At 38.4% G+C, this 22,982-nt stretch overlaps 7 protein-coding genes across 7 annotated transcripts; 5 read left to right on the forward strand and 2 right to left on the reverse strand.

Moving 5' to 3' along the window:
- Positions 1 to 1,383: 1,383 nt before the first annotated feature.
- Positions 1,384 to 4,405, reverse strand: GCK72_008595 (uncharacterized protein; the record flags this gene model as incomplete). The annotated part of the gene is made up of 2 exons (XM_053726906.1): positions 1,384 to 2,000; positions 4,336 to 4,405. The coding sequence occupies 2 exons, from the start codon at positions 4,403 to 4,405 to the stop codon at positions 1,384 to 1,386; spliced, it is 687 nt and encodes a 228-aa protein (XP_053586483.1).
- Positions 3,174 to 6,840, forward strand: GCK72_008596 (uncharacterized protein; the record flags this gene model as incomplete). Its single annotated transcript, XM_053726907.1, has 5 exons — positions 3,174 to 3,220; positions 3,867 to 4,181; positions 4,231 to 4,327; positions 5,771 to 6,115; positions 6,532 to 6,840. 5 exons carry the CDS (start codon positions 3,174 to 3,176, stop codon positions 6,838 to 6,840), a joined length of 1,113 nt encoding a protein of 370 aa, XP_053586484.1.
- A 1,666-nt stretch (positions 6,841 to 8,506) lies between these two features.
- Positions 8,507 to 8,851, forward strand: GCK72_008597 (uncharacterized protein; the record flags this gene model as incomplete). The annotated part of the gene is made up of 1 exon (XM_003094934.2): positions 8,507 to 8,851. One exon carries the CDS (start codon positions 8,507 to 8,509, stop codon positions 8,849 to 8,851), a length of 345 nt encoding a protein of 114 aa, XP_003094982.2.
- Positions 8,852 to 9,736: 885 nt separating this feature from the next.
- Positions 9,737 to 21,513, reverse strand: GCK72_008598 (uncharacterized protein; the record flags this gene model as incomplete). The annotated part of the gene is made up of 9 exons (XM_053726908.1): positions 9,737 to 9,913; positions 11,060 to 11,277; positions 12,262 to 12,424; positions 16,974 to 17,499; positions 18,444 to 18,541; positions 18,659 to 18,739; positions 18,812 to 18,973; positions 20,844 to 20,966; positions 21,454 to 21,513. The coding sequence occupies 9 exons, from the start codon at positions 21,511 to 21,513 to the stop codon at positions 9,737 to 9,739; spliced, it is 1,608 nt and encodes a 535-aa protein (XP_053586485.1).
- GCK72_008599 (uncharacterized protein) lies at positions 9,770 to 10,114 on the forward strand (the record flags this gene model as incomplete). Its single annotated transcript, XM_003094946.2, has 1 exon — positions 9,770 to 10,114. The coding sequence occupies one exon, from the start codon at positions 9,770 to 9,772 to the stop codon at positions 10,112 to 10,114; it is 345 nt and encodes a 114-aa protein (XP_003094994.2).
- On the forward strand, positions 11,102 to 11,443 carry GCK72_008600 (uncharacterized protein; the record flags this gene model as incomplete). Its single annotated transcript, XM_003094928.2, has 1 exon — positions 11,102 to 11,443. One exon carries the CDS (start codon positions 11,102 to 11,104, stop codon positions 11,441 to 11,443), a length of 342 nt encoding a protein of 113 aa, XP_003094976.2.
- On the forward strand, positions 13,265 to 16,213 carry GCK72_008601 (uncharacterized protein; the record flags this gene model as incomplete). The annotated part of the gene is made up of 3 exons (XM_003094916.2): positions 13,265 to 13,514; positions 14,504 to 14,952; positions 16,016 to 16,213. 3 exons carry the CDS (start codon positions 13,265 to 13,267, stop codon positions 16,211 to 16,213), a joined length of 897 nt encoding a protein of 298 aa, XP_003094964.2.
- Positions 21,514 to 22,982: the final 1,469 nt, after the last annotated feature.

Genomic DNA, 22,982 nt, shown 5'->3' on the forward strand with positions numbered 1-22,982 from the left:
ACCCCCTTCATTGTTTTTTTTCACTTTTTTTTCTTTTCTACGGGCGATCAATGACAATTTTTTCTATTTTTGTATCAGCGACGCACAGTTTTTGCATGCGCGCTCTATCGAAATCCTCTTGGAGGATTTCGATAGAGCGCAGTTTCTCATAAAAACCGTACCGCGCTAATAATATTCGATTGGAAATGATGAGACGATGATGTAAATAAATAAATTTTAATATAAAAATTGGGAGGCGTGGGGCAATACATACAACGTAAAAGGGGTAAGTTATCACATATGAAATAAGGCACTCGAAAATGGGCGGGGCTTAGAAGAAGGCACTGAAAATGATATGAAACATACATCAAAAATAGGACACGCCCACTTTTATATTGATTCTCAACTGGAAATATTTAGATTTCAGTTCAAAGGGTGGGAGAAAGCAACAATAAAAATACATTAATGATGAATTTTTTGAAATAAAAAGGGGCGTGGTCTTAAAGTGGGTGGAGCTTAAGAATTCTGAACATGCGGAAAATATCGAAAACTCAGATTTTTAGAGTTGAAAAAAAACCATTAAAAACTTTGAAAAATTCCGATTTTAGCAAAAATTAGCTTTTTACTAGAAAAAAAAAAAAGTGGCCTAAATTTTTCAGGATTAAAAATTTTTTTAAAACTAAATCAGAAATCTGGCGTACCTTTGGCGCGTTTCTTAGAGAAAAATTAGCAGAGAATTTCAAAATTTCGTAGATTGTCTGGCGCACCTGAGACGCGCTTTCTATAACTGAACATATCCACACGCGCCGACGGCGCGCCAGCCTCACGATTTTTCATTGTTATCTCTGTGTCTCCAAATGTCCTGATGTCCGAACTATTTTGAATTTTCAAAAAAAAAATTAAGACGCGTCAAAGGTGCGCCAGACGACGGAATCTTTTCAACTCCAGCCACTCTGGCGCACCTTTGGCGTGTTTCAATCAGAATTATCGAAAATATTGAAGACATCCGGATATTTAGGCACACAGACAGACATAAAATGGGAAAACTAGAAGTCTGGCGCACTATTGACGCGTCTTCATCAGAAAAACAGAATTTTTGATTCTGGCGCACCATCGACGCGCTAGAATTTTTTTTCGAATCTGGCGCGTTTCAATCAGAATTATTGAAAAACTTGGATCTTTGATTGTGAGATATTTAGGCACACAGACAGACATCAACTGGCGCACCGTTGACGCGTTTTCTCTATCTGAACGTAGCCGTAAGAAGTTGAATTTCAAAGGAATAGTGGGCGGGGTTTTAGGAAAGGTGGAAATGTAAAAAAAATTACCAAGAGAAAGTGGGGGCGGTGCCTCGAATTTACACGAAAAATACATAAAACTTCTGAAAATTCCAGCCGAAAAAACTCAAATATTGGTGATATTATTCAACAATTTGTCTCCCGTAATCAGTGCACTCGTCGTAATCAATGCGATATTCGGTAGATTCTCCCGAATCAATGCCATCTCCGACCTCGTCAACCCTCCGATCACAAAGATGCAAGTTCCACGTGGATCCTTGTCACTGATCGGATCCAAATCCTCTCCGAGCATTGTCTTCGGCCATCCCGCCCATTTCACACGGTCTCCTTCCTCGAGAATTTTACAGAGAAGTGGTGAGAATCCACTATACGCGTAGGCCATATCATTCAACTTTGCCTCACTGAAATTCTCTGGCAACATGTCATAATTCTTCTTCATCTGCTGAAATAGCATTGGAGCGTACTCGCATTGCATCTTCCCATGACCTCCTTTCTCTCGAATTAATCCCATTTTTTGCATTTTCAGCACTTTATTCAAGGCGTGCGAGCCGTACGATTGATTGACAATACGACGATAATGTTGGAGGACGGAGGCTTTGAGTCCGCCACAAGTCAAAGAATGTACTGAAATCAGACGGAGTACTGTATTCAATGGGGCCTCGTCGTATACTTGATCCTCGATTAGTGGGATCGCTTTGTCGCTGTCCGAGAAGTCGAGCAGGTCTGAAAATTATATAAAATTTACAGATTTTTACGGGGGAAAACGCGTCAAAGGTGCGCCAGATTTTCAATATTTAATTTTCAACTTTCAGAAGAAAACGCCTCTATGTCGATTTTGGTTCAGGAAACGCGCCAAAGGTACGCCAGGCGTCTGATTTAGATTTGTTTTTGAAACAATTCTGATAAGTTTAGACCACGCCCCCTTATAAGCCACGCCCAGTTTTCCAGAAAAAAGGGACAATTTTTGCTAAAATCGGAATTTTTCAAAATTTTCGGGGCTTTTTTTTCAACTCTGCAACTCTGAACTTTCGGAATGGTCCGCATTATTAAAATCCTTTAGCTCAAAAAAGCACGGAAGTCGGAAGTAGATTTTTTCGCAAAAATTTCAAAACTCCAAGAAAAAGTTTATAAAATTCGCGAAAATCAGTGGAAAATTAGTTTCTGGCTGAAGAAAAACCTTTTTTCTGTCCTTTTAGCTCATTTTTCCATGTATTTCTGCGAAATGCATTCTTCCTGCATTCAAAAGTTATGGAATGACGGAAGTCGGAAGTAAACTTCCTTATCCGGAAGTCGGAATTCCGCACAACTCTGGTCTGGACCGGAGTTTCATGGAATTCCGACTTCCGGGAATTTTTTCCATTCCGACTTCCGACTTCCGACTTCCGGATAAGGAATTTTATTTCCGACTTCCGTCATTCCATAACGGTGGAATTTCGGAAAAGTAAATTTCGCAGAAATACATGGAAAAAAGGTCTAAAAGGACAGAAAATAGGCTTTTTTTCAGCCAAAAACTAATTTTCCACTGATTTTCGGCAAAAAATCTAATTCCGACTTCCGGAAAAGGAAAATCACTTCCGACTTCCGGATAAGAAATTTTCACTTCCATGCAACTCTGGTCTGGGCCTCATTTATCTGTTCGAACCGAAATAACCCAATTTTTTGAGTTTTTTGAAAATTATGATTGAATTATGAAAACGTGAACTTTCAGCTCGAAAAATACTGAAAACCAGATTTTCCTTTGCTGTCCTTAATTTCTCGCGTGACCTTCTCTCTAATTTCTTTTTTATTTCATCGGTGGCGTGGCATATTTAACGTTTTATTGGATTATTCGGATTTCTTCAATCTCTACATTTCATCGTGAAATCCAGCCAACTCCACAGCGAAGATCAAATTCAAATGCCCCATAATATTTCAACACCGATAGACGAAGATGCTGATTGGACGTGAGTTTCTAATAATTTTCAGAATTTGGAAGGATATTACGGAAATCTGGAAATATGCTCCAAAATTCGCAGAAAAATATGGAAATTCCTAATCAAAAACCTCCAAAAAACGCTAATCTTCAGTCCGGGAAAATGCAAAACGTGGTCCGTTCTGGCCGAACTTTCCTTGTGCGTTTTTAGGCCACCGGAGAAGAGTTGTCCGGAATTCCGACTTCCGGATAAGGAAGTTTACTTCCGACTTCCGTGTCATTCCATAACTGTGAAAATAAGGAAGATTAATTTTCGCAGAAATACATGGAAAAATGGTCTCAAAGGACAGAAAATAGACTTTTCTTCAGCCATAAACTAATTTCCCACAGATTTTCGCGAATTTTATGAACTTTTTCTTGGAGTTTTGAATATTTGCCGAAAAGACTACTTCTGACTTCCGGGCGTTTTTCACTTCCGACTTCCGGATAAAAAAATCACTTCCTACTTCCGTTTTAGAAAAAATAACTTCCGCACAACAACGTAGTAACCCAAATAGAAAAACTTCAGTCGACACTGACCAAAAACAAGGAAAATTAGCAGTTTTGAAGGGTTTTGAGCATTACTAGTGGAATTTGCATATTTCTGCACGTCGAAGCTCTATTCCTCTGATTTCCAGAGTGCTCTACGTCAGTTTCTCGATAATTTTCATCACCGGCTTCACCGTCACCGCCATTCTTCTTCTATGGTGTAAGAAATTGCTCTGCTTTTCAAAGCGGCAAATGTTCTGTCCAATTATCGACATGGATAAACAGGAAGACCTTTATCCGCCATTATCAGAAGATCTTATTGTACTGGTGACCGGATCTTTGACATTCGGCACGAATGAAGAAAAATTCGATTCGTGGATAAAACTGATGAGAATGGTGATGGAGGAAAAACGGAGGGAGAAGAGAAAATATCCGTTTCGAAAGTTGCCACCGAGAAAGTATCGGTTGGTTGAAGTTTTACAGTTGATGAAAATAAATTAAACTCAATTACAGTAACTATAGCATCCCATTGAATCCATTGACGTCACTTCAAATAATTCATGGAAATAGAATACGGTCGAGAGATAATACGGTGTTCTATGCAACACAGGTAATCACTTTTCGTTTGAATGTTAGGCTCCGCCTCCAAACCGGAGTCGCCGTATAGCAGAGTTGTACGGAATGCCATTTTTCAGTTTCCGGAATCCGGAACCGGAATGAGATTTTACATTTTCCGGAATACGGAATCGGAATCGGAATGCCGAAAAAACTCGGAATTCTGGAATTTCGGAACCCGGAATGATTCGATAAATTTGCAAGGCCAAGTCTTTTTTTCGAGTGTTTTTAATGATAAATAAAGTTTAAAACTACTTTTTAGGACCAAAACCGAAAAAGAAGTACTATAGACGTCTTTTAAACTCAAAAAAAATTATAAATTTCAACTTCTTGATTCCGGAAAAAGAAACTCAAAAAACCGGAATCCGGAACCGGAATGAAAATTTTCATTTTTCGGAATCCGGAATCCGGAATGAAAATTTTCATTTTCCGGAATCCGGAACCGGAATGCTGAAAAAACCCGGAATTCCGGAATTTCGGAATCCGGATTCCGGACAACTCTGCCGTACAGACTTGTCACGGGCCGGGCCGGGCCAAAATCAGGAAAAATCTCGGCCCGGCCCGGCCCGCTCGGCCCGGCCCGGCCCGCTCGGCCCGTTTTGAAACATTTTTCAAAACATTTTTTGTTTTTCAACTTTTTTTTGGAAATTTTTGGAAATTTTTTGAAATTTTTTGAACTTTTTTGAAAAAAGTATAGTTTTCGAATAAACATTTAAAATTGAATCAAAATTTGAATATGTATGATAATTTAAGCATTTTTACTCTTTTTTCGAAAAATTTTAACAAAAAAATTTGGTAAAAATGGGTACCCATTTTTGAATCCGGGCCGACCGGGCCGGGCCGGGCCAAGAGAAATTTCGGCCCGGCCCGGCCCGGTCAAGAAAAATCTCGGCCCGGCCCGGGCCGGCCCGATTTTTGACAAGTCTGCTGCCGTATAGCTCTCAAACTCTTTGTGGACAGGCTCCTGAACTAGAAAATGAATTACGGTATTCTGGAAATACGTTTAGAATATGTATAACAATTATGGAGATTCCTATCAAAAACTCCGAAAAAGTTACCAAAACGCGAATTTTCCGCTCGAAAAGTGTTCAAACTTTCAAAGTGATCAGTGCTGGCCGAACTTTTTCTGTTGGGTTTCTAGGCCAGTGATAGAGAACTGAAACTTCTCTCCCTGACTGACAAGATAGAAGTGAACAGAATGCAACCGTTGGCCTAGAAACCCAACTGATAAAGATCGGCCAGAACTGATCACTTTGGAAGTTTGAACACTTTTCGATCGGAAAATTCGTGTTTTGGAAACTTTTTCGGATTTTTTGATTATCCCCGTGCACATAGAGTTTGTGGGTTATACGGCGACTCCAGTTCTGAAGGCGGAGCCATATTCCACGTGTCACTTTTCCATTTATACAGTATTCTCAGAACAAAAACTGATTTACAGATGCCAATGGAAAAATCCGAACACTTCGATGAAACCCGTATCGATTTTCTCAATTTGATATGGAAAGATGAAATAGAAGTGGTGGTTATGTTGGGTCCGACTCGACCGTATGATGGCAAGGAGTTTGTTCAATTGGATGGAATGTACTTTTGTGAGGGTGCGAAGGGGAAGATGACAATCGGATCATATGAAGTGGAGACGTTGAAGGAGATGCCATTCCTGGTGGATGGGAAGAATAATAATGATGTTTTGATGAGAACAATCCGGATTACGGATAAGAAGAAAAAGAAGAATAACTTTCGGGAGATCACTCATTTCCAATATGTCTCGTGGAATGATAAGGATGTCCCACCGAATGGATTTGAGACTGCCTATCAGCTTATGTCCGAAATTAAGAAATCTAAAGAGAGTTTTTCATCAAAAGCGATATAAGGGGAATCGGAAATAAGTTTCAAAATGCCTAAAAACGCGAATTTCCCGCTCTAAAAACGTTCAAAATTCCAATGTTGCCAGTGCTGGCCGAACTGTCCTCTTTTGTGTTTCTCGGCCAGCGATCTCAAGTCGAAAGTTCTTTCTCATAGTCGGAAGTCGGAATTCTATGTATCTCTGCTAGAAACCCAATAAAAAAAGTTCGGCCATCAACGACCATAATGGAATTTCGAGCGTTTTCGGGCTGATAATTTCCGGTTTGAGCTTTTTCGAAAAAAAAAATCTCCCCGATTACTGTAATCCATTCATTTCACCAAGTGTTCCTTCTTCAGAAGCCAATAATCGTTCACTGCGTAGAAGGTGTCGGTCGGACGATGGCATTCATAGGGCTCGACTACATTCCAAGTCATTTGGAGATTCATGATGAGTGGAAATTTGAGGACGGCTTCAAGAAATTGATCGAAAAGCGGTATAAATCATTTCAAAACGCTCAACAAATCGGATGGTTAGAAGTGGGTGTTGTCTATTTCCTCACCAAAAAGTATGAGCTCGAGATGGCTATGTTCGATGCTATCAACACAAAATACTCGACGATTTGTGCAAAGGGAATAACTGAAGTTGGAGGTGTACGGTGGAGATAATTGATTGTTGAAGGTATAATTATTGTCCCGTTCGTTGATAATAATAATAAAATTTGCCTAATAACAAACATTTGTGTTAAATTCTTGTTTCGTGTACCACTCTCCACAAAATCCACATTTTTGATGTCTGTTCCATACAGTACCGGACAAAAAGGTATCAACTTTGCCTGTTTTCAGTGTAAAATGAACAACTTTGACAGTGTATTTCGGTGTCACCTGTTTGTCCGTTAAACTATTTTATATGGGTTGGACAGAGCAAAAATAGTACATCATTTTTGTGGTTGACCATTTTTTTGTATGGACCCTACCGTGAAAGTTATAGGTAAAGAAACCCATTACTCCGTGACATCGCATATTTTCAATGCAAATTAGCGAAATTATGGAGCATTTCACTTTGACAACCTATAACTTTCAAGATAGTGTTCCTATAAAAAAAAGGTCAATAACAAAAATGATGTGATATTTTTGCTCTGTTCAGCCCGTACAAAATTGAGTTTAACGGACAATCAGATGACAACGAAATACACTGCCAAAGTTGGTCATTTTCCACTGAATACAGCCAAAGTTGATATCTTTTTTGCCCGGTACTGTAGTTGTACGGAATGACATTTCCGGAATCGGAATCCGGAATTCGGAAAGTTTCCATAAATTTGCAAGGCCAAGTCATTTTTTCGAGTGTTTTAATGAAAAATAAAGATTAAAACTACTTTTAAGGATCAAAACCGAAAAAGGGGTATTCCGGAAATCGGAAATTCCAGAAATAGGATATTAAAAAACCGGAATCCGGAACCGGAATGAAATTTTCAAAATCCAGAATCCGGATTCCGAACAACAATGGTCTGTTTATCCTGATGTCTCACAAGAAACGATGATTTCAAGACGCGTCAAGGGCGCGCCTGACTCTCTAGCAAATGTGGTTATGGGTTTTCTTTTCCAAACTCAACTATTCAACTAAATTTGAGAAGAAAAAGAAAACACGTCCCTCGCACGCCAGACTGCCTGGATCTCAATTTCTGGACTCATATAATATAACAAATTAATTTACGGTGATTTAAAATATTTTCAGTGAAAATAGCGTCAGAAGTGTGGCAGGTTTCACAGAATCTCCATTTCATACTCATACAGCAGAGTTGTACGGAATGCCATTTTTCAGTTTCCGGAATCCGGAATCCGGAACCGGAAAGAGATTTTACATTTTCCGGAATACGGAATCCGGAACCGGAATCAAATTTTCGAAATCTGGAATCGGAATGCCGAAAAAACCCGGAATTCCGGAATTTCGGAATCCGGATTCCGGACAACTCTGTCATACAGACACCATAATTATTAAAAACCGCGTCAAAAATGTCCCAGCCTGTCTAAAACTCGACGTTTCTCTGTCTGCAGTCTAAACTTATTAAATGCTCGATGTGTTCGATTTCAAACTTTGCGGTTTTCCCGCTGTTTTTTTTAAATTGTGCCGTTTCCCATTCAAACCGACACGCATTAAGAATCTTGCTCACTCGATAATATCCAGTTGATATTTTCCCAGAACACCGATTCGCGTTTTCCACTCGAGACCCATCGCACAGAACAATGCGATCATACCTAGTGTGGAGGGCCATACGAGGAGAGTGGCATATCTAACCTTGCTGTTATACCCTTCAGTTATTCCATCTAAATCAATATGTCTATTATTAGCAAACCCCTTCCAACTCAATCCTGGGCTATTGCCATCAAGGACTTCGAAACTGGAGAGATCGAGTGGATCTCCTACACGGAGAGAAAACACGAGACCACTTATGGAGGAAATCTACACTGGACGAGTCAACTGAAATTGGAGCATTTCACGGATCCAATCTACAGCAAAGAGGAGAATCCGTTATTCAAGAAGAGACCGTCGAAGGGAGAGAAGATTCTAGTGAATGGAGGACAATCGGGAGTGGCGACTGGAAGAGGGAAGCCAGGAAAGATCAATAGAGGCGCAGAGGCGAAGATTCAGAAGAACGTGTCGATTCAACAGCCAAAGTGATTTTTGAGCTGTTTTCACTACAATTCACTACAACTGCAATCACTACAATTTCACTACATTTTTTAAAATGATTTTTTTGTTGACAATTTTCCATATTTTTTCAATTATATATTTCTCAAAAACCTTTGAAACCTAAAAAATCAGTCTTGAAAAGTTTTTTCCCAAAAAATCGCAAAATTTGAATTGTTCCAGTACTGAACTTCTGTCTGTTTTTAACTGTCTTTTTTTCTGTTTTATTGTTATTGAACTATTTTTTTCTTGATGGGAATAATAAATATTTGGATCGAAACCCCTGTTACGGATTAGACTGAAAATTTCAGAATTTCAATCTTTTCAGCGCCAGATTCATCAAAATCTAGTTTCGGTCTTTCAGAAGATTTGGCATATTTATCGATGCTCGAATTTCAGGGAAACGCGTCAAAGGTGCGCCAACATATCATTTCCACCATTTGTGAAACAGATTTTCACCATTTTTGATCTATTTTCACAAGTTTTAATTAAAAATGTGCCAATTTCCGAAAAAAAATTATGCGAAAATAGATCAAAAATGGTAAAAATCTTTTTCGCGCCAGAAAAAACTCTGCGTCTCTCGCCGATACTCTCTCGTTTGCGGTAGGGCGCGGATGCAAGAAGGCGTGGGCTGCTAATAAACTTATTGAGTTTTCGATGTGTTCGATTTCAAACTTTGCGGTTTTCCCGCGGTTTTTTTGAATTGTGCCATTTCCCGCTCAAACCGACGCACATTAAGAATCTTGCTCACTCGATAATATCGAGTTGATATTTTCCCAGAACACCGATTCGCGTTTTCCACTCGAGACCCATCGCATAGGATAACCTGGTGAAGAGGCATAATAGGAGAGTGGCAGGTCATATCTAACCTCTCTGTTATACATCAGTTATCCCATCTAACTCAATATAATGTCTGCTATTAGCAAACCCCTTCCAACTCAATCCTGGGCTATCGCCATCAAGGACTTCGAAACTGGAGAGATCGAGTGGATCTCCTACACGGAAAGGAAGCATGAGACGACTTATGGAGGAAATCTCCAGTGGACGAGTCAACTGAAATTGGAGCATTTCGCTGATCCAATCTACTCGGATGAGGAGAATCCACTATTCAAGAAGAGACCGTCGAAGGGAGAGAAGATTCTGGTGAATGGAGGAGGACAATCGGGAGTGACGACTGGCAGGAAGACAGGAAAGATCAATAGAGGCGCAGAAGCGAAGAGCAAGAAGAACGCGTCGATTCAACAACCAAAGTGATTTTTGAGCATGTGAAAACACTACAATTTCACCACATTAAAAAAAAGGTTTTTTCTGATAATTTTCCATATTTCTTCTCTCTTTAAAACCTCTGAAACCTATAAAAAATCAGTCTTGAAAAGTTTTTTTCCCAAAAAATCGCAACATTTTCGAAAAATTTGAATTGTTCCAGTACTGAACTTCCGTCTGTTTATAACTTTTTTTGTTGTTTTTTTTGTCATTGAACTATATTGTTTCTTGATGGGAATAATAAATATTTGGATCGAAACCCTTGTTATGGATTAGACTGAAAATTTCAGAATTTCAAACTGTTCAGCGCCAGATTCATCAAAATCTAGTTTCGGTCTTTCAGAAGATTTGGCATATTCATCGATGCTCGAATTTCAGGGAAACGCGTCAAAGGTGCGCCTGACTCTCTAGCAAATGTGGTTATGGGTTTTCTTTTCCAAACTCAACTATTCAACTAAATTTGAGAAGAAAACCGCGGCCCTCGCACGCCAGACTGGGTGGGATTCGATTTTCAAACTCACATAACAAAGTAATTTACGGTGATTTGAAATATTTTTAGTGAAAATAGCGTTCGGTGTGCGTCAGATTCTACAGAATCTCCATTGGCTCGTCACTAGGTTTTCATACTCATACAAATATCTTAATTTTTAAAAATCGCGTCAAAACTGCGCCAGTCTGTCTAAAACTCGAATTTTCTCTGTCTGCAGTTCTAACTTATTGAATTTTCGATGTGATCAATTTCAAACTTTGCGGTTTTCCCGTGGTTTTTTTGTAATTGTGCCATCTCTCGTTCAAACCGACACACATTAAACATCTAGCTCACTCGATAATATCGAGTTGATATTTTCCCAGAACACCGATTTGCGTTTTCCACTCGAGACCCATCGCACAGAACAACCTGGTCGAGAGGCATATTAGGAGAGTGGCATATCTAACCTTGCTGTTATACCCTTCAGTTACTCCATCTAAATCAATATAATGTCTATTATTAGCAAACCCCTTCCAATTACTCAATCCTGGGCTATTGCCATCAAGGACTTCGAAACTGGAGAGATCGAGTGGATCTCCTACACGGAGAGAAAACACGAGACCACTTATGGAGGAAATCTTCAGTGGACGAGTCAACTGAAATTGGAGCATTTCACTGATCCAATCTACAGCAAAGAGGAGAATCCACTATTCAAAAAGAGACCGTCGAAGGGAGAGAAGATTCTGGTGAATGGAAGAGGACAATCGGGAGTGGCGACTGGCAGAAAGACAGGAAAAATCAATAGAGAAACGAAGATTCAGAAGAACGCGTCGATTCAACAGCCTAAGTGATTTTTGAGCATGTGAAAACACTACAATTCACTACAACTGCAATCACTACAATTTCACTACATTTTTAAAAAATGGTTTTTTCTGAAAATTTTCCATATTTTTCTCATTTTTATATTTCTCAAAAACCTCTGAAACCTATCAAAAATCAGTCTCACGAAATTTTTTCCCAAAAAATCAATTTTTTTGTTTTTTTATTGTTATCGAACTATTCTTTTGATGGAAATAAATATTCGGATTGAAATCACTGTTGTTACGGGTCAGAATGCATTATTTTCAGAATTTTAAGCTTTTCAGCGCCAGCCGGTCATAATATTTATTTATAAGTTAAGAGGTGTGGAAACGCGCCAAAGGTGCGCAAACCTATAAAAAATATGGATTGAAGGAGTTACGGATCAGACTAAAAATTTCAGAATTTTCAACTTTTCAATGTCAGATTTATCAAAATCTAGTTTTGGTGTTTCTGATGATTTGGCAAGTTTATCGATTTCCGAGAATTTATGGGAAACGCATCAAAGGTGCGCCAACCTATATGGATTGAAGAACAGTTTGCGCTCACCACTGAAAATGACCTAAAATCTTACTGTAGCCAGCGTTTCAGCATTTTTGAAATTTTTTTTTTGAAAATGTGAACATTTTAGATGATTTTTCAGAATTTCTTCTAATTCTGAATGATAGTCGAAAATTTGACATTTTCGCGAAAAAAATTCGAAAAAATGTGAAATTTGAGTTTAGAAATTTCGAAGTTTAACAAACGCGTCAACGGCGCACCAGGCTCTAGAATTATCTGTCTATCGATCCTCATAACCAGATGTCCTCACCTCTTTCCATTTTGATGGAATCCGATAATTTGCAATAGACGTGTCCCTGAATCATCTCGGCCAGTCTCATGTGTACTTCAATCATTTTCTTTCGATTTAAGATTTTTGGCATTTTCTTGACGAGAACGGAATACTCGGCGACGGACATCTTCTCACGATCGAACTGAAATGGGAAAGTGATTTTATGGGGAGAAATTGGGGGAGACATTTTCTGAAATTTAAAAAAAACCAGTTTTGAAACGTCCGGTTTCAAAATGACCGGTTCAAAAACGTTGGAATCATGAGCTAGTATATTTGCGAAATGTCCTCGTTCTGAAACGTCCCAGGAGTTCAATTCAATACACTTTTCAAGTCAGGAACTTCTCGGTTTTAAAATGTCTTAGTTTCGAACCGTCCTGGTTTTGAAACCAGAAATTTCATAGTTTAGATTTTTCATGGTTGCGAATTGTCCCAGTTTTAAAACGTCTTAGTTTCTGCACATTGCAGTTTCAAAACGCTATGAAAGTACTGGTTTCGAAACGTCTCAAGTTACAGTAGTTCCGAAACGTCTCGGTTTCAAAACGTCCGGTTCTTTAATGTCCGAGAATACCCATAGTGAATCGAAGCTTGCTTCCAGTTTCGAAACGTCTGGTTTCGAAACTTGGAAACATTAAAACCAGAAAATTCCAGGTTTCTGTATGACCTAGTTTCGAAAATTTTGTTGCGAAACGTCTGGTTTCAAAGTGTCACCGTTTCGAAACGTTCTTATTCTAACGTATTCTAACGACAAACACTTGAAAAATTTTCAATAAAAAATTTGAACATTTCCACGTGACGTGACCTCCGGTTTTGCCACGTTTCCAATGGTGACAAAAAGTCCACGTGGTGGATTTTTCCACAATTTTCTTCTCATTCGACACGGAGTTTCCAGCTTTTTGCCCGTTTTTCGCGATTTTTCCGTAATTTTTATCCGATTTTCGACTAGAATTTCAGCATTTTTCAGTCTAGACGTTCCCCCCACACAATGATCGTCCACTCGCTCTTGAAGCAGTCGGGAAAACACTTCAGACGTTACAAACTACTGCAACTCATAAGTTACGGTAGCTTCGGAGCCGTCTATGAGGCCGAGACAACGTCAACGACAGTGGCCGTGAAACTGAGTACGGATAAGGATTCGATGGATAACGAGTCGGAAATATTGATCGATTTGATGGGATTGGATTGTGTGCCGAGTTGGTTGTGGAGAGGATTCGAGAATGATTACGAAGTTTTGGGTGAGTAAAAAACCGGCTAATTCTGGCTAAAAATATAATTTAGAGGTCATGAAAATGTGTTTTCATTCTGAAGAAATGAGTTTTTCGTTAAAAAAATCTGAAAAGTTTGCCCAGAATTTCAAAAAAGTGATCTTTTCACGAATTTTTGGCTGAAAATTGACTTTTATTCATGAAAAAGCCATTTTCTAGTTCCTTTTGTATTGGTTAAAATTGAACATTAAAATGTGTTTTTATTCCAAAAAACAGAATTTTTCGTGGAAAAAAAATTAGGAAATTTCAAAAAAGTTTTTTTTTCTCGAATTTTTGGCTGAAAATGAGCTTTTTATTCATAAAAACTTCTTTTTTTTTATTTTAAAATTGGTTCTTTTTGCTAAAAATTGAGCTATTTTGAGATTTCGGTGAAATTCTTGTCCGGCGCGCCTGCGTCGCGTTTTTGAGATGAGAAACGGTAGAAATCCGTTGAAATCTTCTTAAAATTTGCAAAAATTAGCGGTTTGACGCATTTTTGAACTTATTGGAGGTGAAAATCGGTCTGGCGTACCTTTGGCGCGTTTTAGAACTGAAAAAAGTTCAAATCAATGAATTTCGTCATAAAATTGCACGAAAAGTGAGTCAGGCGCACCTTTGACGCCTTTTTTAAACTAAAAACATCTGAAATCGATAAATATCGCCTTAGAATTGCACGAAACATGAGTCAGGCGCACCTTTGACGCGTTTTCTATTACGGTAGATATTTGGGCAGCCAGGATGTCATGGTTCCTAACTGGCGCACCTTTGACGCGTCTTTAAACTAAAAACATCTGAAATTGATGAGTATCGCCTTCAAATTGCACGAAAAGTGAGTCAGGCGCACCTTTGACGCGTTTGTGAACTGAAAAAAAGCTGAAATCAATGAATATCGTCAAAAAATTGCAAGAAAAATGAGTCAAGCGCACCTTTGACGCGTTTTGAACTGAAAACAGCCAATCCCTAAATCTGATAAATTTCAGTGATGCGAATGAGTTACAATCTGGATCTTCACGCTCTGCGTCTCCTCAATTTCTCTCAAACCTTCTCCAAATCGACCATCCAGAAATTCCTGCTTCAAGCGCTCTCAGCTCTCGAATCCATTCACTCTCGTGGTATAATCCATCGAGATGTGAAGGCCGACAACTTTCTGTGCTCAGTTCCATCGGGTCCCAACAACACCGTCCGGATTCAGATAACAGATTTCGGTTCAGCAGCGAGATATTTGGATGGAGATGGAAATTTCTGGGATGGAGATGAGAGAAATTTCAATTTGATGAGACACGCGACACCGAATATGATGGATGGAGGAAGGGCATCGCCAGTGGATGATGTGCTCCAATTGTCATATTGTGCTCTTCACATTGATAATAATCACAAGAAACAGTTTCAGTGGATGGACGAGCAGTTGAACGATTGGAAGAATGCATTGGTAGGTGAAGGTATTGGCGCCAACATTCAAAATTTTTCGGAAAAAAGTCAAATTTTCGACTATCCTTCATTCAGAATTAGAAGGTATTCTCAAAAATCATCTAAAATTTTCACTTTTTCGATGAAAATTTGAAAAAACTGGTTTTTTTAAAGGCTCCCAAGTCTGGCACAATCTGGTGGCCTAGAAAAACAAACTTCGGCCAGGATTTGCTTTGCATCGTTTTCGTCGGATTGGGACCCATTTAAAAGAGATCGGTGGCCGTTATGCGGTTTTCTAGGCCACCGCGATGATTTCAAGTCGTGAAATCGAGCCGAATATTTGTCGAAAATTTTGTTGATATTTTGGTGGCCTAGAAACCGAAAACTCGGCCATCAAATAGACTTTAAGGACGCAAGAATACATTGGTAGGTGAAGGTATTGGCGCCAACATTCAAAATTCAAAATTTTTCGAATTTCTTCCTCGAAAAAGGGAAATTTTCGACTATTATTCAGAATTAGAAGATATTCTCAAAAATCATCAAAAATTTTCACATTTTCGATGAAAATTTGAAAAAAAAACTGGTTTTTTTTGAAGGGCCTTTTTTTTTTTTTCTTCATCTCGTCCCGTTGCAAGTCTGGAAAAATCTGGTGGTCTTGAAAAAAACTTTCACCAAACTTCGGCAAGCATCTGGGAGAACAAGAGATCGGTGGCCGTTGTTTGGTTTTCTAGGCCACCGCGATGATTTCTAGCCGAATTTCGCCAAAAATGATACTTTCGAGGCCTAGAACTCCAAAACTCGGCCCTCAAATAGACTTTAAGGACGAACAAGTGTTTCTTAGGCGATAAAAATGTAGAAATAACAAATTTTCGTCAAATCCAGGATGATCTCTGTCTGAAGCTAGAAATATATATATTTTTTGTGATCTACAAACTCAAAACTAGGATGATGCTCCAAATTTGAAATCGACTATCTGCAGCCATTTTTGCTTAAAATCTGCCATTTCAACTCTAAGAAGCTCCTAAAAACTCAAAATTTGAAGTTTCCAGTACTCAAAAACCCATAAAAATCCTCCAATTTTTCAGATTCATCTGCCCGAACTGACACTCCACCCAAAATCCATGTGGCTTTTGGATTTTTTCGAAGAGATTGGCGAGTTCGAGGGCACCACCGCAGTGGACTACGCACCGATTCGGAAAGCGATAGTGAATATGAAGACTGGGGAAGACGCGTTCGGAGATTTGTGTCTAACAGAGGTGGATGGGAAGTTGTGTCTTTTGTGAATTGTATTTATGCGAATTTTTGAGTTTTTCAGTGTCAGTGAATAAAAGCATAATAGTTTTTCCAACTGCGCTCTACTGGAATCCTCTAGAGAAATCCGTATTTTTCACTGCGTCTCTCAATTTCGCGCGCATTTTCCTTCCGCTTCGGTAGAGCACATTTGTAAAAACCATACTTGCAAATCGTGCCGAAACGGGCCGGCGCGTAACTCTCTTAAAACTCAATATTATGAGGTGAAAAATATACCAAAATGTAGATCTCGACGAGTTCTATGTCTGTCTCCTGCTACGGGCCGGAAGGCTATTTGTTATTGCGCCGCGGGCCGGGAAAAAGTGCCAAAAAACGTGAAAATGGCAAAAAAAAACCATTCTAGCCCAGCCTGCGGCACATTAACGAATAGCCTTCCGACCGGCACCGGGCCATTTCGCCACCAGACGTTTCGCCACCAAATAATGGAGAATTTCCAAAGCTTAATAGGGATAAAAACATTCCACTAGTACGCTTCGATTATGCTTATTAAAGTGATGTGCTTTTTTCCCTATTAAGCTTTGGAAATTCTCCATTTTTCGGTGGCGAAACGTCTAGTGGCGAAATGTCCCGGAGCCTTCCGGCCCGTAGTGGGTCACGGAGATAGAACTCGTCGAGATCTACATTTTGGTATATTTTCCAGCCCATAACGTTGAGTTTGTAGCGAGTTACGCGCCGGCCCGTATCGGCCAGGTTTTCAAGTATGGTAAAAAGTGTCAGGGTGATATATTTTACCTGCTCATCATCTCGAATTTCAGCCAAAACTTTCGATGCCTCATTACTAATCGCATTGATATGAGAGTGTTTGAGTCTATGATATACTTCATCTCTCAAATGAACTTCCTTCTCAATCTTCTCATCAAATGGATTCCCATCCTTATCCCCCTGATTCGTGAACTCTGTCTCTGGAACTTTCACCGAATTCACCATTCCAATCCCATAAATTTCATCGAGTAATCCGAAAAATGTGAGTTGAGAGAGCATTGGAGTCAACGGATCCAGCCATCGATCGATCAGAACTATTCGATTGATTTTCAAGAGTCCCTCAATCGGATCCGCATTCTTCAACAAATGATCCGCTTCCGTTGAACTCCGAACTTTTTTCATCATTCTCGCCACGTCGGTCGCCCATTTTCCCTTCGAATAGATCGACATTGGTCTCTGATGGGTAGAAGGGGACCGTCCACGACACATATCCACGAGTTGGTTCAAAGCGACGGCGCATTTATGGAGATGTGTCCAGTCGCCGTTGATGAGCAGTCTGGATATATAGAAATTGTTGATTTTCGGGAGGTGAATCGTTTTCGCCGAAAATTTTCATTGCTTTAAGGCGAAAAATCGCGTCACCGGTGGGCCAGACTCGTTTTAGAGACGATTTTTTAGACTTTTACAAACGCGTCCACTTTTTTTATATCTTCAAAAAACGCATACTTGCAACGGGCCGGGCCGGGCCGGGCCGTGACAAGAATTCCCAAGGCCCGGCCCGAAGGCCTGGCTGAAAAATTTGAACTGAAATTTTTTTGAATTTTTTCCCAAAAATGTCGAATTTTTGACTATACTTCAGAATTCAATCAAAAGATGGTTTTGCATCAAAAAATTGAAATTTTTAATGTAAAATTTCAAAAAAATTCAAAAAATTTGGTAAAAAATAGGTAACTTTTTTTTGAAGGGCCGTAAATTTGCAAGTATGAAAAAACGTCACGTTTGCTTAATTTTTCAAACGAAATTCCTATTTCTGGACATCCGGAAACTCAGATACACCGACAGACTTAACTATTTGTATTTTTATCAAAAATGCGCTCACGACGCACCAGACACTCATCAAATTTATGACTGTTTTAGGTTGAAAAGCGCGCCGACAGGTGCCCCAGAACTGTGAGAAAATTTTTCGAAAATTTCTGACTGAAAAAAAAATGTAAAAACGCGTCACAGGTGCGCCAGATATTATAAAAACGGGAAGCTCACTTGAATAAAAAACGCATCTAAAGCGCGCCAGACACACCAAATACGAGTGTGAGATTCCAGAACGCGTCTTAGATACGCCAGAGTATTCCATTACTCTGATAAAAACGCGACAAAGGTGCGCCTGACTTTACATTTTTGCAAATTTCTGAATGTTTTCAATCGATTTTTTGTTTGAAAAACGCGTCAAATTCGCCCCAGTCTTGCAAAAAAAACGCGTCAAAAACACGCCAGCCTGCCTACCTCGATGCGATTTGTGGACTTGACAACGACAAACACTCTCCGTCACGTGGCAACCAGCATAGGGGGATCTCTTTCACCGATTCGAGACGTTCCCAGTACTGAAAATTAGAGATTTTTAGGACACGCCCACTTTTTTTGCAGTTTTGCCGCATAAACTCGCAAAAATTTGAGAAAAAACCCATTATTTCTAGTGGAAAACATAGAAAATTACTCACCTTTCCCTCATTTCTCAACTTCAAACTCTCTCGAACAACGTACCACGCTTCTGGGATAAAGAACACTTGGTACAGGATTTTCTGCAATAAAAATTGATTTATTTTCGACATTTTCAGCCAAAAAATCCTCCGATTTTCACGCTTTTCACCTACCGTATCATTTCGCACATTATCGATATAATCACACAATAAATCCAGGGAAACCATCGTTGGCGCCAAGAAGAAGACGACATGAGGCGTTGTGGCAATCTTTTTCGTCTCGATTGAGTGATTTGCGACCACTCCGTGAGCGGCGAGCACAGACGCACCGGCGAACTGGAAATTAGATAAATGGGGAATTTTCGAAAAACTTGCATTTCAAAAATGTTTGATCGAAAAAACTGAAAAATTCGAAAAAAAAAATTCAAAAAAACTATATGAAAAAAAGGCAAATACTCATTTACTACCTACTCATTTACTACCAATTGCTCATTTACTACCTTACTCATTTACTACTTCAACTCATTTACTACCGTTTGCTCATTTACTACTTTGACTCATTTACTACTTTTTACTCATTTACTACTTTGGAGCGATATGCTGGGATTCACTTTTCACCATTCTCTTAGGCTTAGGTTTCTTAGAAATTCGGCAAGCAATTGACAAATACGATGAATAACCGTATTCGTCAATTTTTTCCAAATTTCTAAGAAACCTAAGCCTAAGAGAATGGTGAAAAGTGAATCCCAGCATATCGCTCTAAAGTAGTAAATGAGTAAAAAGTAGTAAATGAGTCAAAGTAGTAAATGAGTAAATGGTAGTAAAAGAGTAATGGTAGTAAATGAGTAAGGTAGTAAATCAGCAATTGGTAGTAAATGAGCAGGTAGTAAATGAGTATTTGCCGAAAAAAATGAGTTTTTCGGAGTCAAAAATCTTGAATTTATTAGCGCGCTACGCGTCTCACAACCGCGCTCTACCGAAACCAACGAAAATAGTGTGCAAAATTGAGAGACTCAGAGAAAAAGAGACATTTTTCAAGGGCATTTCGGTGGAGCGCAGTTGTAAGAACTGTGCTGTGCTGATATATGAAAACTGTAAGTATTTCAAGGAAAAATCCCCCAAAACCTGTGTACTCACGTACAAAATTGAAGAAATTTCAGGAAAAATCGAAAAATCACAATTTTTGTTATTTATTTCAGTAGAAATTCCTAAAATTTCGCGAGAACCACCGAAAAACTTTCCAGATTAAACATTTTTTCGGTTTTTTTTCAGGTGCTGCTGAAATTTTCAAAAATTTAGTAACAACAATAGTGATTTTTCGGTTTTTCCTGAAATTTTTGTCTAATTTTGTACTCAAAAACAGGTTTCTGGGGGTCGTTCCTTGAAATGTTTACAGTTTTCAAACAAATTCAAGATTTTTGACTCCGAAAAACTCATTTTTCTTGTCAGACAGTTTTTTTGAAATTTTTTTTCGAATTTTTTGGTCAAAAATGTTCGAAAAAAAAGTTTGGAGTGTCCTGAAATCCGAAAATCTGCATTATTTTCGTATGACAGTGATTAAAAACTATCTGGGGCACCGTCGACGCGCTTTTTTTTCTAATACAGTCATAACATTGAATTTGATGTGTATCTGGTGCGTCGTGAGCGCGTTTTTCGTAGAAAACTGAAAAATTCTTTATTTTTGAACAGAAAACACAACGATTCAAGTCTGTCAGTGTATATGAGTGTCCGGATGTCCAGAAATAGGAATTTCGTTTGAAAAAATCAAGCAAACTTGACATTTTTTGAAGATATGAAGGCACAGAGTACGCGGCTGGCGCGCCTTGGTCGAGTTTTTTGAAAAATTCGCTATCCGATGGTGCATACAGTTGTCCGTATGTCCAAAAATCAGAATTTGAACGAAAACTGGAGACAATGTGGAGTCTGGCGCGCCGTGGGCGCTTTTTTACGCATTACGCACGATTTCCCACCGAAAAATTCGATAATTTACACACATCGGTGTGTCTGTTTGTCCAGATGTCCGGAAGTTGGGTTTTAGTAAGAAATATTATCATGAACTACTAGAAAATTACAGTTTTATGTTGTTTTCGAGAAAAAACCTGTTAGTTTTTCGGAAATCTCGCATTTTTGAAATTTTTGAAAAAAAAACCTTGTTTCCATACGAAATTTCATACTTTTTTGTAGATTTTTATCAGTTTTCTCGTACCAAATTAACTCTATGCATAACACTCCGATCCCTATCCCAAACTATCGTCTTGTTACCATCCAGTGAGTCGAGAATCGAGAAGAGAAGATTTCTGCTGTATTCGTTGGCACTTTTGATCTCGTTCTGCAAAAAAATTATAGGATTTTTGACAAAAAACATGGAAAATAGGCTTAAAATTTTTCGATTTTTCAAGTTTTTTGACAAGAATTTATCAGTTTTTAGTGTCAAAACGTCGAAAAACAGCATTTTACACATACTTGTCACGGGCCGGGCCGAAATCAGGAAAAATCTCGGCCCGGCCCGCTCGGCCCGTTTTGAAACATTTGTTCAAAACATTTTGAGTTTTTGAACTTTTTTTTGGAAATTTTTTGGAAAAAGTATAGTTTTCGAATAAACATTTAAAATTGAATCAAAAAGTGGATATGTATGATAATGTAAGCATTTTTACTGTTTTTTTCGAAAAATTTCAAAAAAAAAATTTGTAAATATGGGTACCCATTTTTGAATCCGGGCCGCCGGGCCGGGCCGGGCCAAGAGAAATTTCGGCCCGGCCCGGCCCGATTTTTGACAAGTATGATTTTACACTAAAAAATCAAGAAATATGACTCACTGTTCCCTCCCAATTGAGAATTGCAGCCGCATCGTCTCGGTCATCACTACCTGCTGCCATCTGAAAGAAAATAGAAAAAGTTATTGATTGAATTTTGAAATTTCAGATTTATTTTACAACTTTTTACTGAAAAACCCGGTGACAACTTTGTTTTAAATGATAAAAGTTTATGAAAAAGAAAAAATAAACAATTTATTCGAGTTCGGCCATCACCGCGTTTTCTAGGCCACCAGGGGTGTTTTTCCGCGGGAGTTTGAATTGGAATATATTTATTTGCGAAGAGAATGAGAAAATTCGTAAGAAAGATGAAATTTTGAGCAAAAATTAAAAAATAACTCATTTTTCCTTCTTAAAACAAACAAAAAACCGTTTTTCTGTTTTAAAAATAACTTTTTTCCAAAAATAAACACAATAAATATCTACCGTACCAAATTTATTTTTTAAAGGCGCATGCTGTTTTGCAACTACCGTAACCCCCATTGTTTTTTTTCTTCTTCTTAGACCTGTTTTCAATTTTTAAGACTAAATTATATGTTTTTGAGCTGAAAATTAGGTGTTTCTCGAAAATAAATTGATAAAATTTATCTTTCTGTACCGAACTCTGTATTTTCTCACATTTTACGCTGTTTTCATCGTTATTTTTATTGAATAAAGGTGAGAATTCATTTCAGTATTAAAAATGATTTGTTTTTGTCGGACCAAAAACAGTTTTTCCTAAATTTAAAGAGAAAAAAAAACATTCATTCACGATTATAATCCACAAAAAGGTTAAAAATGTATATTTTGCCTTGATCGCGTTTCACAGGAGAGGCTAAGCAATTCAGATGCTCAAACTTTACAAGGACTAATTTTATATCAAAAATGCATAGTTGTCAAGGCCCGAAAGGCCGGACCGGTAGAAAATTTTCAAGGCCCGGCTTCAAAAAATGACCTTTTTTCCAATTTTTTTTCGAAATTTTTTCAATTTGTTATCTAAAATGTGACCATTTTTGATTATTTTTCAGAATTTCTTCTAATTCTGAATGATAGTCGAAAATTTGACTTTTCACGAAAAAATGTCAAAAAAGTTGAAAAAAATTGAAAATTTGACTTTCGCGCCAATTTGGGCCTTGACAACTATGCAAAAATAGAAAAAATATATTTACGCAGTACCTGAACGCAATCGCATTGCTTGCGCTACGAAATTTCTGTTTTTTTTTCAAACTTTGAGCATTCAATTTTTGTTTTTTAGAAATCAAAAAAAAAATTGCGAAAATGTCTGCAAGAGATTGATTTGAGTGGATATGACGGTTTTCGTTTTTTTTAAATGTTTTTTCTTCAAAATTTGCGTTGTCTTCTTTTTGAAAGATTCTTTACAGTCATATAGTCTGAATCACATCCCCAAGTATTGAAAACATTTCCCAACCGTGCTGCTCCCCTTTAACAGAATCGAATTCAGCTTCTCAGCTAGTATGCAGTCGATCTATTCTTGTAGCCATTCAAAATCGCATTAGATTCTCTTCCTCCCATCTCAACCCGACTTTTCTAGA

Source organism: Caenorhabditis remanei, chromosome III, assembly GCF_010183535.1.
Source record: "Caenorhabditis remanei strain PX506 chromosome III, whole genome shotgun sequence".
NCBI classification, from domain to species: Eukaryota; Metazoa; Nematoda; class Chromadorea; order Rhabditida; family Rhabditidae; genus Caenorhabditis; species Caenorhabditis remanei.